The sequence below is a fragment of the Mustela putorius genome, unplaced genomic scaffold (genome assembly GCF_011764305.1).
Source record: "Mustela putorius furo isolate JIRA1106 unplaced genomic scaffold, ASM1176430v1.1 tig00003972_pilon_pilon_pilon, whole genome shotgun sequence".
NCBI classification, from domain to species: Eukaryota; Metazoa; Chordata; class Mammalia; order Carnivora; family Mustelidae; genus Mustela; species Mustela putorius.
Window position 1 is genome coordinate 23,224,772 of NW_025422115.1, and position 13,520 is coordinate 23,238,291.

A 13,520-nucleotide genomic window follows, 5' to 3' on the forward strand; every position below is an offset into this window, starting at 1 on the left:
CTATAAAGAAACCTCGCACCCATCAGTGGCCGCTCCCCATTCCCCACTCCCCAGCCCATGGCAAACACTAATTTGCCTCCTGGATCTCTGGATTTCTTCCTAAAGAGAACCCCACACCTGCTGTCGCTCTGTGTCTGGTGTCTTTCACGGAGCACTGTGGTCTCAAGGCTCGTCCGGTGATCACGGGTCCCCACGTCTTCCCCCTCGCTGTCAAGTAAGGTCCCGTTGTGTGGATGCATTTCAGTTCAGTTATCCATCACCAGCCCACGTGTATCTGAGTTGTTTCCACTTTTTGGCTATTGCAAGTTGTCATGCTGCCCTGAGGGACCAATCGAAGCTTTCCGGTGAGACGTGTTTCCAACTCCCCTGGGTCGGCGCCCAGGGTGTGAGTGCTAGGGAGCGCTGGGTCACACAGCAGCTCCACGCTTAGCTTTCTGAGGAATTGCTGGACTGTTTTCCAAGGTGGCGCACCATTGTGCACTATGAGCATTTGTTTTTCACCATTGATCGATATCCCTGCAATGCTTTGCAAAGGTTTTGAGGAGCTTTTCCCTCATTCCTAAAACACAGCGGAGAATGGAAGGCGGCAATGCTGATTGTTGGCTAGAATGGCAGGTTGGGTGCATTTTAGAAAACATAGCTCGGCTGCCTGCATGATGCCCTTGTGGGCCATTCCCACCCCACCCGGCCAACATCAGGTAACTCCATCCAGGCCCCGGGGTTGGGGAACCTTGGACCAGCTCTGCTGCATCCATCCGAGTGGCCACTAGAGGGCGCGCCGCCCATCCCTCGAGCCTGACATTCCTGGAAACAACTTGGTTTCTGAGTTTCTTTCTCTCCAGCGCCGCAGCTTTGCAATGCTGACCCCTAGTGCTCACCCCCAAAACTTCCCAAGGGGACAGTGGCAGGCTTAGACTCTTGACCTCAATCAGCATGTGGACAAAAGAGATGACCGGTGAGAATCTGACGGCTGGAGGCAGTCTAGCCTTGAAACGTCCTCTCTGTGGTCACTCCAACGACCTTGAACCCGTGTCCCCCTCTGTAAGATGCTGAGAAGCAGGATGTGAGGGGTCCCCAGCACACAGCCACAGTAGGTGCCCCAGAACTACAGCCACTGCTCTGTATATTTCCGTTTGACCCAAAAAGGGTTTGGGGCAGTTTAGAGTCATTCACAAAATTCCGCACCAGAAGAGAAGTGACTCTGAGCTGGGTCTTGGAGAGACAAGACTGCACAAAGACAGAGGAAAGAGAGGGGCACCTGCGCGGCTCAGTCTGCTAAACATCAGAATCTTCATATCCGCTCAGGTCTCGATCTCAGGGTCACGAATTCAAACTTTGCGTTGGTCTCCACACCCAGCGTCCCGAAGAAAGGAAGGAAGGAAAGAGGAAGGGAGGAACGGGTGGAGAGCAGGGGCGTGAAACGGGCCAGGACAGGACCGAGGGGGAGGAGGGGGCCGCTCTTGGGAAAGCCATCTCTAGGTCGGTCACAGTGCCTCCGGTGCGGGTCCAGGACAGCCACGGGGCAGAGTACCTGCTCCCTCAGCCTTGGCTCCCCTGGGCCATTTGGACGGAGATTTTATGTGTGTGCAGGGAACGGATTTTTAGGATAAAACAGGACACTTAAAAGAACTAATCATTTCAGCCCCAGACCACTGCAGGGCACACACTGATTTTCTTCTGACTTGGGTTTGGACGCCAGGAATCTCTGTCTTTTGCTTTCAGGAAATAAAACAGACTCCCGGTGGCTAAGAGAGAAACACACAAACACACACACAGTGGCTGTGTGTACCTTCTCCAGAGTCCATCCTCTTCCTCCGCCGAGCCACACGAAGACACTGATACTTTTTGAGGGAATGCTGCTTTTCTCTTAAAAAAAAAAATCAAGTTAAAAATCCACAGAAGGGGAGGTGAACCATGAGAGACTGTGGACTCTGAAAAACAATCTGAGGGGTTTGAAGGGGCGGGGGGGTGGGAGGTCGGGGTACCAGGTGGTGGGTATTGGGGAGGGCACGGATTGCATGGAGCACTGGGTGTGGTGCAAAAACAATGAATACTGTTACGCTGAAAGTAAAAAAAAAAAAAATGTAGCCTAAAAAAAAAAATTACTTCAAAAACTAATGATGTAAATAAAATCTTAAAAAAAAAAACTAAAAAAAATCCACGTCATATAAAAGTAATCATTTTGTTTATTTCTATTTTTTTAGAACATTCTTTATTCCAAGTTTGTCTTAAAAGAGCAACTGTCACTAGATTCCTTTGCATTTTTTCTTCCAGTTTTATTGAAATACAACACAGCACTGTATAAGTGTATACTGTGTATATATTGTGAAATGATCACACAAAGTTCATTAACATCCATCATTTCCTAGAGATACAAAGAAAGAATGAAAGAAAGAGAGAGAGAAAGAAGGAAGAAAGAAGGGGAGGGAAGGAAGGAAAGAAGGAAAGAAAATGTTTTTTCCTTGTGATGACGATTGCCAGGACCTTCTCTCCTTGCAACCTTTGGATGTGCCACACGGCAGGTAGCCATAGTTCTCACGTTGTGTCCCACGTCCAGGACTGACTTATCTTAGGGCTGGATCTTCAAACCTTGGGGCCACCTTCCTCCAATTCCTTTGCCCCACTCCCCACTCCCGCCGCTGGTCCCCACAGATCTGATCTCCATTTCTATGGGTTTGGCTTTTGTTTGTGTTTTTTAGGCTCCTCACAGAAGTGAGATCCCATGGTGTCCGTCTTTTGCTGTCTGGCGTATCTCACTTAGCACGATGCTCTCAAGGTACGTCCACATTGTCGCAAATGGCAGGATTTCCTTCTGCTTCGTGGCTGCAGAACATTCCCCTACATAGCGCCAACATCTTTTTTTTTTTTAATTTATTAACATATAATGTATTATTAGCCCCAGGGGTAGAGGTCTGTGAATCGCCAGGTTTACACACTTCACAGCACTCACCATAGCACATACCCTCCCCAGTGTCCATAACCCGACCACCCTCTCCCTCCCCCACTCCCCCCAGCCACCCTCAGTTTATTTTGTGAGATTAAGAGTCTCTTATGGTTTGTCTCCCTCCTGATTCCATCTTGTTTCATTTCTTCTTCTCCTACCCCCCAAACCCCCCACGTTGCATCACCACTTCCTCATATCAGGGAGATCATATGATCGTTGTCTTTCTCCGATTGACTTATTTCAATCAGCATAATACCCTCCAACCACGTTGTCACAAATGGCAAGATTTCATTTCTTTTAGTGGCTGCATAGTATTCCATTATATATATAGACCACATATTCTTTATCCACTCATCTGTTGATGGACATCTAGGTTCTTTCCATAGTTTGGCTATTGTGGACATTGCTGCTATAAACATTTGGGTGCACGCGCTCCTTTGGATCACTACGTTTGTATCTTTAGGGTAAATACCCAGTAGTACGATTGCTGGGTCATAGGGTAGCTCTATTTTCAACTTTTTGAGGATCCTCCATGCTGTTTTCCAGAGTGGTTGCACCAGCTTGCGTTCCTACCAACAGTGTAGGAGGGTTCCCCTTTCTCCACGTCCTCACCAGCATCTGTCATTTCCTGATTTGTTAATTTTAGCCATTCTGACTGATGTGAGGTGGTATCTCATTGTGGTTTTGATTTGTATTTCCCTGATGCCGAGTGATGTGGAGCACTTTTCATGTATCTGTTGGCCATCTGGATGTCTTCTTTGCAGAAATGGCTTCATGGCTTCTGACCATTTCTTGATTGGATTATTTGTTCTTTGGGTGTTGAGTTTGATAAGTTCTTTATAGATTTTGGATACTAGCCCTTTATCTGATATGTCATTTGCAAATATCTTCTCCCATTCTGTCAGTTGTCTTTTGGTTTTGTTGACTGTTTCCTTTGCTGTGCAAAAGCTTTTGATCTTGATGTAGTCCCAATAGATTTTTGCCCTTGATTCCCTTGCTTTTGTGCCCACATCTTCTTTATCCACTCATTGGTTGATGGATATTTAGGTCTCTTCCATGTTTTGACTCTTGTGGGGAAGGCAGCTGAGAACAGGGGGGCATGCATATCTCCTTGACATGGTGATTTCATTTCCCGCAGATATATGGGGGTATATGTTCCAGTATTTGCAGGATCATGAGGCTGTTCTCATCACACTCAGTGCTGAGAGCTCAAAAGCTCTTCTCTGAGACTGGGAGTAAGTCTAGCCGTCCATTCTCATGGCTCCTACTTAACATGGGGCTGGAACCCTTCGTCAGAGCAATGAAGCAAGAGGAAAAAAAGCATCAGAATTGGAAAGGAAGAAATAAAATTATCTCTATTTGTAGATGACATGATTTTATATGTAGAAAACCCTAAGACTCCCCCCAACATGGTTAGATCTAATCAACTAATTCAGTATAGTTGCAAAACCAAAATTAACCAGAATTAAATGTGCAATTCTGTGAATTAAATACATTCATAATGTTGTTCTGTTTACAGAACCTTCAGAACGTCTCCTCTTCCCAAACTCCAACTGCCCCCATGGAACACTAACTCTCTCTTCCTCTTCTGCCAGCCCCTGGCGACCTCCCTTCCGCTTCTGCCTCCATGAGTCTGACTCTTCCAGGGACCTCATTTAGAAAGGAATCAGGGAGTCCTGGGTGGCTCAGTCCTGGTTTCATCTCAGGTCATGATTTCAAGGTCATGAGATCCAGCCCTGCATCGTTCTTCACGATCAGCCAGGAGTCTGCTTGAGTCTCTCTCTCTACCCCCCGCCCCTCCCCTCTCTGAAATAAATACATAAATCTTTAAAATTTTTTTTAAAAAATGGGATCATCCCATATTTTCAGAGCCGGTGTCTTTGCCTGGGCTGTGGTATTGGTACCATGGCCTCAAGGTTCATCCATGGGCACGCAAGTTCAAAGTTTCCTTCCTTTTTAAGACGGGGAATGTTCCACTGTAGGGACAGACCACATTTTGCTTCTCCACTCATCTGTGGATGGACACTTGGGTTGCTTCCACATTTTAGTTTTTGTGAATCACGCTGCTGTGAACACAGGTGGGCAGGTACCTTCGAGGCCCTGATGTCACTTCTTTTCTCTGCAAATCCAGAAGTGGGATTGCTTTTGGACCACCGGGTAATTTTATTTTTAAGTTTTTTGAGGACCCTCCATACCGTTTCCTGCAGCTGCCTCATTTTGTCCTTTCTACTGTGTGTACCTGAAACATCACACAGTCCCACCAACAGTGCACGAAGGTTCTCATTTTTTTGTGTGGTTTTTTTTTCCCGTATGTTTAAAAAACAGTGGTTTCGAGGTGGTATCCCATTGTGGCTTGGGTTTACATTTCCCAGGGATGACCAGTGTTGAGCATCTTTTCATGGGCTATGGGGCCATTTGCTCATCTTCTTTGGAGAAATGTCTGATCAAGTCCTTTGCCCATTTTTGAACTGGGTTGTTTGTTCTTCTGTTGTTGGTTTTGAGGAGTTCTCTAGCTTTTCAGATAAAGGCACAATTTGCAGACATTCTCTCCAATTCTGTGGGTTGCCCATTTAACACCTTTGATTTGTGAGTGTGTTGTCACGTCTGTGTCTTACTCTCTCTTTCCCACCAAGAGTCCTGTGGTGCATGCCCAACAGAATATGCACACAGTGCAGGGGGCTTGACAAGCAGAAACCAAATGCATGGGGAGGAGAAGCAAGGGAGGCTGAAGGAAAGGCTTCAGAGAAGACACAGTGCTTACACTGGGTCCTGAAGGATGAGTAGGAGTTCACCAGAACATGCCCAGTGGGCTGGGCAGAGAACTAAGGCACTGAGACATCGACTAGGGTCTGAATCCTCTTTCCCATCCTAACTTCCTAGGACACGTTACTTCTTTCTGAAGCTTAGTCCCTTTCTCTAAAAAGCAAGGTGATCCTAGTACCTCCCTACAGGAGCTGAAGGAGGAGAAAATAGGAGGCAGCGGGGGATGAAGTTCTCATCTATACAGTGGAGATGATAATTCTGCTTTCTTCAAGAAGTTGTCCTAAAGGTTATAGGAGTATAGGCATGGCACGTAGTGTTAGCTACTAGTTGTTACATTGTTACAAAGTTCTAAAGATGAGGAGTGATAAGGACAGGAAATGCTAGAAGCAGGTGGGTAGGATGTCCAGTAGCATCCATGACCAGTGCTGCACTCCGCAGCCCTGTGGCCAGGGACAATTCGTTCCTCTATGCGGCCTGCCCTTCTGCATCTGTGAAATGGACACCGTGATTGCACCTGGTTGCGGAGTTGCTAGGGTTTGAACCCGGGGTTTCCTGGGCGGAGCTGTACCTGGAAGATGCTGGGTGGTGGGGATGGGGGGGTTATTGTCCCGCTGGGGCTCTGAGGACCTTTGCCTGGTACACTGAGCCAGTCACTCTGCTGGTGACAGGGACCTCTCCAGATGACCCTGATGATGCTGAGGGTCCTGAGCCCAGGCCAGGCAGGGATTCTGCCTCCAAGGCAAAACCCCCAAAGTCAGCAGAGGCGGGTGGAGCCCTTTGAAGCCTCGCTGGGGGGAGCGGTGGTGACTGGTGGGAGCTCTCAGCGGGACGGGGCGGGGGAATGTTGGCACAGTTCTAATCCTTGAGCCAGTTGGTGGCTACGAGGGTGTCCCACGTACAATACGCATTAAAAATAGTTATGGTTTTAGTTTTATTTTTCACAAAGATCGACAACGTACGCCACGGTGTATTAGCACCACAATGGCTTCTCCGTCGTTAGCAGGTAAATTAAAGGCGGCCAAGGCGTCTCCCACCCTGGAGAGTGACAGTCCAGAGTCACCCGCCTCTCGTTTCCCCATCCCCGGGTCCATTTCGCAGCCCCGGACGCTGGCGCTGAGGGTCCCGCAGCGGCTCTCCCTGGGCAGCCTCCCCACGCTGTGAACTGCGGCTGCCCCTCCTGGCCGCGCTCCGGTTAACGCTGGCAGGGCGCCCCAGGCCCTGAGGTCCCGCAACCCCGGCTGGGGCGCCCGACGGGTCGGGGGAGATCAAGGTCAAGGCGGCGCCCCTGGGCGCCCCCGCCCGGCCGAGGGGCGGGCCAGCGTGGTGCCCCGCCCGCGCCCGGCCCCGCAGCCCCGCCCCCGCCCGCACCCCCCGCCCAGCCTTCCGCACCCCCGGGCTCTGCGCGGCGCTCCGCGGCCCCCGGCGGACGCGGCCCGGAGCGGCCCTCCGGCGCGATGCGCGGCCGGGGCGGGGGTCGCGCCCGCTGGCCGGCGCCGGTGCGCTCGCTGCTGCGCGTCTTCGGGACCCGGGACGTCGCCGCCGCCGCCCGAGGCCCCGCGCAAGGTAAGCGCGCGCCGAGGGGAGGGGCCGGGGGGCTCGGGGCCGGGGAGCGAGCACGCCGGGAGCCCGCGCCCTGCCCTCGGCCGCTGCGGGGTGGCCAGGACACCCGCGGCGCCCCCCCACCCCCCCGCACAGAGGTGGGCGCCTCCCGGCTCGGGCTGTCCTGCAGCCAAGGCGGGCGACTCTGCCCCAAAGGAGGGCGGTGCGCGCAGTGGTCCGACGCTGGCCTTGGGGTCTTGGGGCCGTCGCGGCTGGAGACCCACCTCTGCTAGCTGCGTGTGCTGTGCGCAGAGCACTTGCCTTCGTGCGGCATCTGTAAAATGGGGGCGGTCCAGTGTTTGCGCCTTGGGGCAGTAGGTGGGATCACGTGGGCAGCGCCCCCAACCCAGTAAGAGTTTCGCACGTGTTCCATTGTCCCCCTGCCCCCCAGGAGGACAGCGGGCCACCACCTGTGTCAGGCAGGAGAGGCCAGGGCCCCTGCAGGCAGACACCTGGTCCTGGAGAGGGTTCAGCTGAAGTTAAAGGGACAGGATCTCAGGAGAGGGGCTGAGGAAACTGAAAAAGGTTGAGAGCGCCACCTGCCCAGGGAAGAGGCGCTGGGAGTGGGAGGGGGCTTAGGGTCCCCAGTGGCCACTGGTGCATTTGGTGCCCAGAAGGCTGAATGCTGTTGGGCCAGAGGAAACTTGGACCACTGTTTGCAGACTGGCCTCCTGGTGAGAATCCCTATTACAAGCAGCTTCCCCTGGGGGGGAGGAGGTACCACCCTCAGCCTGCCCCTCAGATTCACCTGGAATCGATATTTTTAATCAGTGCCAGTGGTTCTGGGATCAAGCCAGTCTGGAAACTGGCTTGGAAACCTCAGTAGCATCTTATTGGTGGCTCTCAGGTGGGGGGATTCTGTGCCCCCCAATTTTGATTGCGACATCTCCCCTACTTACTAGTAGCATCTAGTGGGGAGAAGCCAGGCGTGCCTCAGAACACCTGTGATGCCCAGGACCGCCTCCCCCCTTCCCTCCAGGGAAGAAAAGAGGAGAATGATCTAGTACGCAATGCCAGCCCTGCCGAGGTTGGGGAACTGAGACACCCGGAGTCAGGGGGTCTAGGAGGCAGTGATGCTGGGGTTGATGCTGGGGTTTGGGGATCAGCAGGTAGCCCACAAGAGCCAGCTTTACCAGGCCCTCTGTGGTGCCCTGGGTATGAGAAGCCCGTGGCTGAAGCTTTGGGGGACCAACCTGTGGTTAAGGGAGCATCTGGAATCCCAGCATAGAGGATGAACGGCCCTTCTGCTGTGACTCCATCCCTCCGGAGCACCGAGGACCCGCTAATCCTAGACCTTGTGCCGAGCTCTGGGGGTAGAGTGCTGACCAAGAGTGGGATGCTCCCTGACCCCAGGGTGCGCACCCTCGAATGGGGAAAGAAGTTCCCTCACCCCGTTGCCCCCTGCCTGCACACAGGAGGTGCACACAGAGCTGGCCTCCTCCCGGAAAGCCCCCCCACCCCCGCCCCCACCGTTGGGTACTGAGTTTACAGCCAGTGCATTTGGGGTTGGACCTTGAGAAGGGACAATCCGAGTCCTGACTTCCCACCACTCGGCGGTGCATGGAGAGCCCTCCCAGGTGTATGGGCTGCCCCGTGGACGTTACGCAACTCTGGCCGCACACGTTCATTTCAATTGTTGGGCATTTTTAAAATAGTTCTGTGGCTTCTGTGTAGGCCTTGAAGGCTGGCAGGGCTCAGCCTCTGCTAACCCACTTTTCCCAGGGAGAAAGCCAATGGCGCAGGTTTGGGGGGGGTGGTCAGCAGGTGTTTATTCGTCCCTGAAAATGGGTCAGGAGCTGACCTAGATGCTGGGCCTGAGGGCAAGGTCAGCTTCCTGCCCTCAGGGAGCTTTTATTCTAGTAGGAGGGAGACCCATCATAGTGGTGGAAGCAAAGAAAACAAATAGGATAATCCCCGGGCAGAGGAAGAAGTGGTTGATTGAGGATGGGGGCAGTTGCGGGGGTGGGGGTGGCCAGGGAAGGTTCCTGGAAGAGGGCGATTTGGCTGCAGGTATGATAATGGGGGAGAAGCAGGAGCCACGTATGGTAGGAGTGCGAGCGTGTCTAGCCGGAGGGAAAGCCGCAGCAGCAGCCCCGAGATGGGAATGAGCTCGGTGGAAACAGGGAGCAGGGGGTCACTGAGGCCGCGGACCTGTGTGCAGGGGGAGATGAGGGAGCTACACTTGGCAAGCCGAGCAGGTAGACCCGGGACTCCCTGATGAGCCACGGGGCTTTCACGGCACAGACGGCACAGGTCTGAGGCCACGGGCAGTGTTTAAGCAGAGGGATCGGCTGACCTGCTATATCTGGGAGCAGCTCATCTGGCGGTCCTGGCTCTCGGTGGGGAGGGGAGATGCTGCTGCCCAGGGGACAGAGGTGGGCAAAGTGGACAGCCTTGGGGGCCTGCAATGCAGGAGAGCTCACAGGCTCCATGTCTGGGGCGGTGGGTCCGTGTATGGCCATCGAAGGAGAGAGGCTGGTGGGGAAGAAGGTCAGCAGGAGGAGGCCGTTCTAGCGCGAAGAGGCCGGTGGGACATCCCGGAGGACGTGTGGTGTGGGCAGTGGCATATTTGAGTCTGGAGCCTCCAGGCTGAGATTCATCCGGGCGGAGCCTTCACCCAAAGGATGTCACCCAGGAGGTGGAGGGGGCCTGAGGCAGAGTGGGGCAGAGTTTTTGGGTTTCGGTGTGGAATCAGATAGGACGGCCCAAATACCATATCTCGGTTTGGAGCAAGGGTCCCGGGAGCCGGGGCAGAGCTGGCGGTGTGCCCCCAGCTGTGTGTCCTGATGGCCAGACCCTGGGAAACGAGGCGCCGAGGGTTGTCCAGCGGCCGCTGGAAGCTCAGGCCCCCTGATTTGGGCGCGGCTGCCTCCGGGGGTCTGCCCTGGGCTGATCCCACGTCCCCACCTTAGAGGGCTGAGGGCTCTGTGGTCAGAGCCGCTGCTCTGATTTAGGAACAAATGAGCCACTCATTCTTCCAGACTTCGGGATCTGATCTGGAAGCTCTGACTCGTATTGGGGTATTTCTGTACCAAATGGGGTTGTATGTTTGTTTGTTTGTTTGAAGGGGAAGGAGTGCTGGATGGTATCATGAAACGCCTCTGCTGATGCTCATAAACGTTGCGGCTTTAGGGGCCGCACAAGGCAGCTGGAAATGTAATGCCTTGTTTCCCTGACTCAGCTCAGGGCTCAGAGTTAGGGCCGGGCCAGGCTTCCCGGAGGCAGTGACCCTGAAGATGTGGGAAGGATCACAGTTGCCCAATTCTGTTGAAATCGGAATGACAGTCAGCTGTGCACAGCTGGCTTTTAGGCTAGCAGGGGACTAGACCTCAGGAGCAAAAGGAGTGCTTGCCAGGTCAAGAGGCTGGAAGTCCAGAGCCCCGTGGCTCAGGGGCTCCAGCTAGTGTCCCATTGTCTGTGCAGGACTCGGGCTGGGCCGCATCACCTGCCCTTGCACCTGTCACTGTGGCCTGGGAGAGGTGGGGGGCTGGGGGGTAGAGGCCAGGTGTGGACGCCCGTCCCTCAGTCGCCAGGCCTGAGGCCCCAGAAGAGATCGGGGGTGTCTGCAGAAGAGGGAGAGTGGGCGATGAACACTGCAAACACCAAGCAGCCTGTCTCCGGCTGCCCCCACCCCCAGCAGTGCGGGGACACCAGGCGTGGGCTTACCCGACTGGCGGAAGCCACCATGGGTCCAGACCTGCCCTGCGGACCTCAGCCTTCTCTCTGGGGACAAGTATCATCAGGCAGCCGAGGGCCTGCCACGGGGAGATCCAGCTTAAGACTTCCCTCCTCTCCTGTCCCCTGCCCTGGCATTCTCTCTGCTTGTCCCTTGTCCGCAGGTATCGGCCATCCTGTTACCTTAGGAGCGCCGGCTGCCGAGGAGCATGGCCAAATGATACCGTCGATCACCCTGCTTTTGTTCCACGGGCACTGAGTGACCCTCAGGCTTTAGAGCGGGTCTGGCCTCTGGTCAGCGCTTGTCAGTATTTGTTGGCTGAAGCGTATGTAGTGTGCTCGATGCAGGCAACAGGCTTCTTTGGGGAAAACTATTAATTACTTCAGCGTGTCAGGACTGCCTCGTCCGAGTGAGAAGTGCAAACGTTACGAATGAGGTGAGCACTGCTCCTTGTGCTTCTCCCGTGCTCCCCAGAGGTGACCCCTCTATTACTGTCTCCCGGGGTTCCTGGCAGACTGTCTGGACGCGTGTGCGGGGCTCAGAAGCTCTACGGGATGGTTTCCTGTAAGTGTTTTCAAGAAATAGCATCTGAAGGCAGCACATCTTGTTCCGAACCGTATTGTTTTTGCGCACCAACGTGTCTGGGAGATGAATCTGGGTTAATAGATTCCTTCCAACTGTGTTTGAGTATTCCACTGCCGTTTTGGCTTTTCTGCTGCGGCCGGCCGTGGAGGTCGCTCTCGGGTCTTCGCGTCCCAGACGGGGCTGCAGCGAGCGTCCCGTGTGCATCTGTGGGACACCTGGCAAGTGCCCCTCTGTACGGCGCGTTGTCAGAAGCGGAATTTCTGGGGTAGAAGATGCATACATTTTAAATTATGTTTGGTTCAACTGCATGGTTTCCCGAAGAGACAACGTTGCTTCCAACGGCTGTGTCTGAAGTGCCTGCCTTCCAGCTGTCTTGAGTTGTTCAGAGTCTCCCATTTCCTCAATTCTACAAAAACAAGTGTCACTTCCTTGATTTAATTTCCATTCCGTAGATTGTTTTGGAGGTTTTTTTTGTCTGTTTGTCTAAGATTTTATTTATTTATTTGAGAGAGAGAGAGTGAGCAAGAGAGCACACGCCAGGGCAGAGGCAGAGGGAGAAGCAGACTCCCCGCTGAGTAGGGAGCCTGATGCGGGACTCGATCCCAGGACCCTGAGGTCATGACCTGAGCTGAAGGTAGATGCTCAACCCACTGAGCCATCCACGTGCTCCTGGACGGTTGTGTGTGTGTGTGTGTGTGTGTGTCTGTGCATGTGTGTGCAGGTGTGTGAATGTGCATTTGGTTAAGTTTTGTGGGTTGCCGCTCAGTTGCCAGTATTTTTGTGGGGTTGCTCGTCCTCTTCTAGATAGTTTGTAGGAACTATTTTTGTGTTCTCAAGTCTAACCCTCTACTTGCTGAAGGTACTTGTGCTGTCTCTGTGGCTTGTCTTTTAGCTTTGTCTATAGTGTCTTTGGTGGAGGAGAAGTTCTTAGGTTGGTTTCTTCTTCAGATATAATGGACACGTAACATTGTATTAGGGTCGGGTGTACCGCCTAGCGATTCCAAAGCGTGTACATTGCAAGATCCCAGCAGTGAGTCTAGTGAACGTCCATCACTACGCGTAGCGGCAAGTGTTTTCTTGGCGACGAGAACTTTTAAGATCTACTCTCTTAGCTGCTTTCGGATCTGCGGCCCGGAGCTGGTACCTGCCGCCGCCGCCCCCGACCCCTCAGTACATCCCCGAGGTTTTAGTCTTGATGTAGCAAAACCTATCAAGCTGCTCCTTGATGTCTTTGCTTTTTGTTTCTTAAGAAATCTTTTTCTGCTCCGAGTTTAGAGCGGACACTGAGTTTGCCTGGGACGGTCCTGGTTTTAGCACCGTCAGTCCTTGTCCCTGTAAGTCCTCAGTCCCCGGGGCAATCCAGGATGATGGGTCATAAACATATATGTCACGTTTCCTATCAATGGCCAATCAGGTATTTTTTTACATTTCTGTTTCTACTCTGCTGTAGTTCATTTTCATGAAAAGAATGTGGTAGAATCCAGATTTTTAGTAGGGAATCCCAGAGTCAAAATGCTCAGTCTGGGGAGCTGCGGATTCTGGGGGAAATGTCCCCCCCCCCCGGGCCAGCCCAGGGAGGAGAGATGGTCTGGAGGGCGGTGGGGGCTTCGGGTGGTTTCCTTTGCCCGGGATCACAAAGCAGACCCCGTCTTCTGAACCACAAATGGAAGCCAGTTTTGGGCAAGAGTTTGTTTTCTGACTCTGTGACGTGTGCGGCTTACTGACACGATCCCCGTGTGAGTGTGCTTTCAATCCTTCCTTCCTTCCTTTGACTGTGACGCGGCAGCTCCTGGGGCCCGCTGCTCAGAAAAGTCGAGGTGAGCCTCCTCACTGCCTCAGTTGCTTGCCACGGCGGGGCCCCCCGGGAGGAGACCCTCCCCACGTGCCGCCCAGACAAGCGCTCTCAGGACTTCCTCGTGGTCGACCCAGGGCACTGGGTACCCCCAACTCCTC

General features: G+C 53.5%; 1 protein-coding gene across 1 annotated transcript in view; it reads left to right on the top strand.

Annotated features, from left to right (window-relative positions):
* The first annotated feature begins 7,132 nt into the window (after window positions 1–7,132).
* Window positions 7,133–13,520, top strand: part of PHACTR3 (phosphatase and actin regulator 3) — a 221,463-nt gene continuing 215,075 nt past the window's right edge. The window contains exon 1 of the mRNA XM_045070476.1: window positions 7,133–7,270. Coding sequence (XP_044926411.1) covers window positions 7,162–7,270 — 109 coding nt within the window. The 5' untranslated portion in view covers window positions 7,133–7,161. The remainder of the gene's footprint in view (window positions 7,271–13,520) is intronic.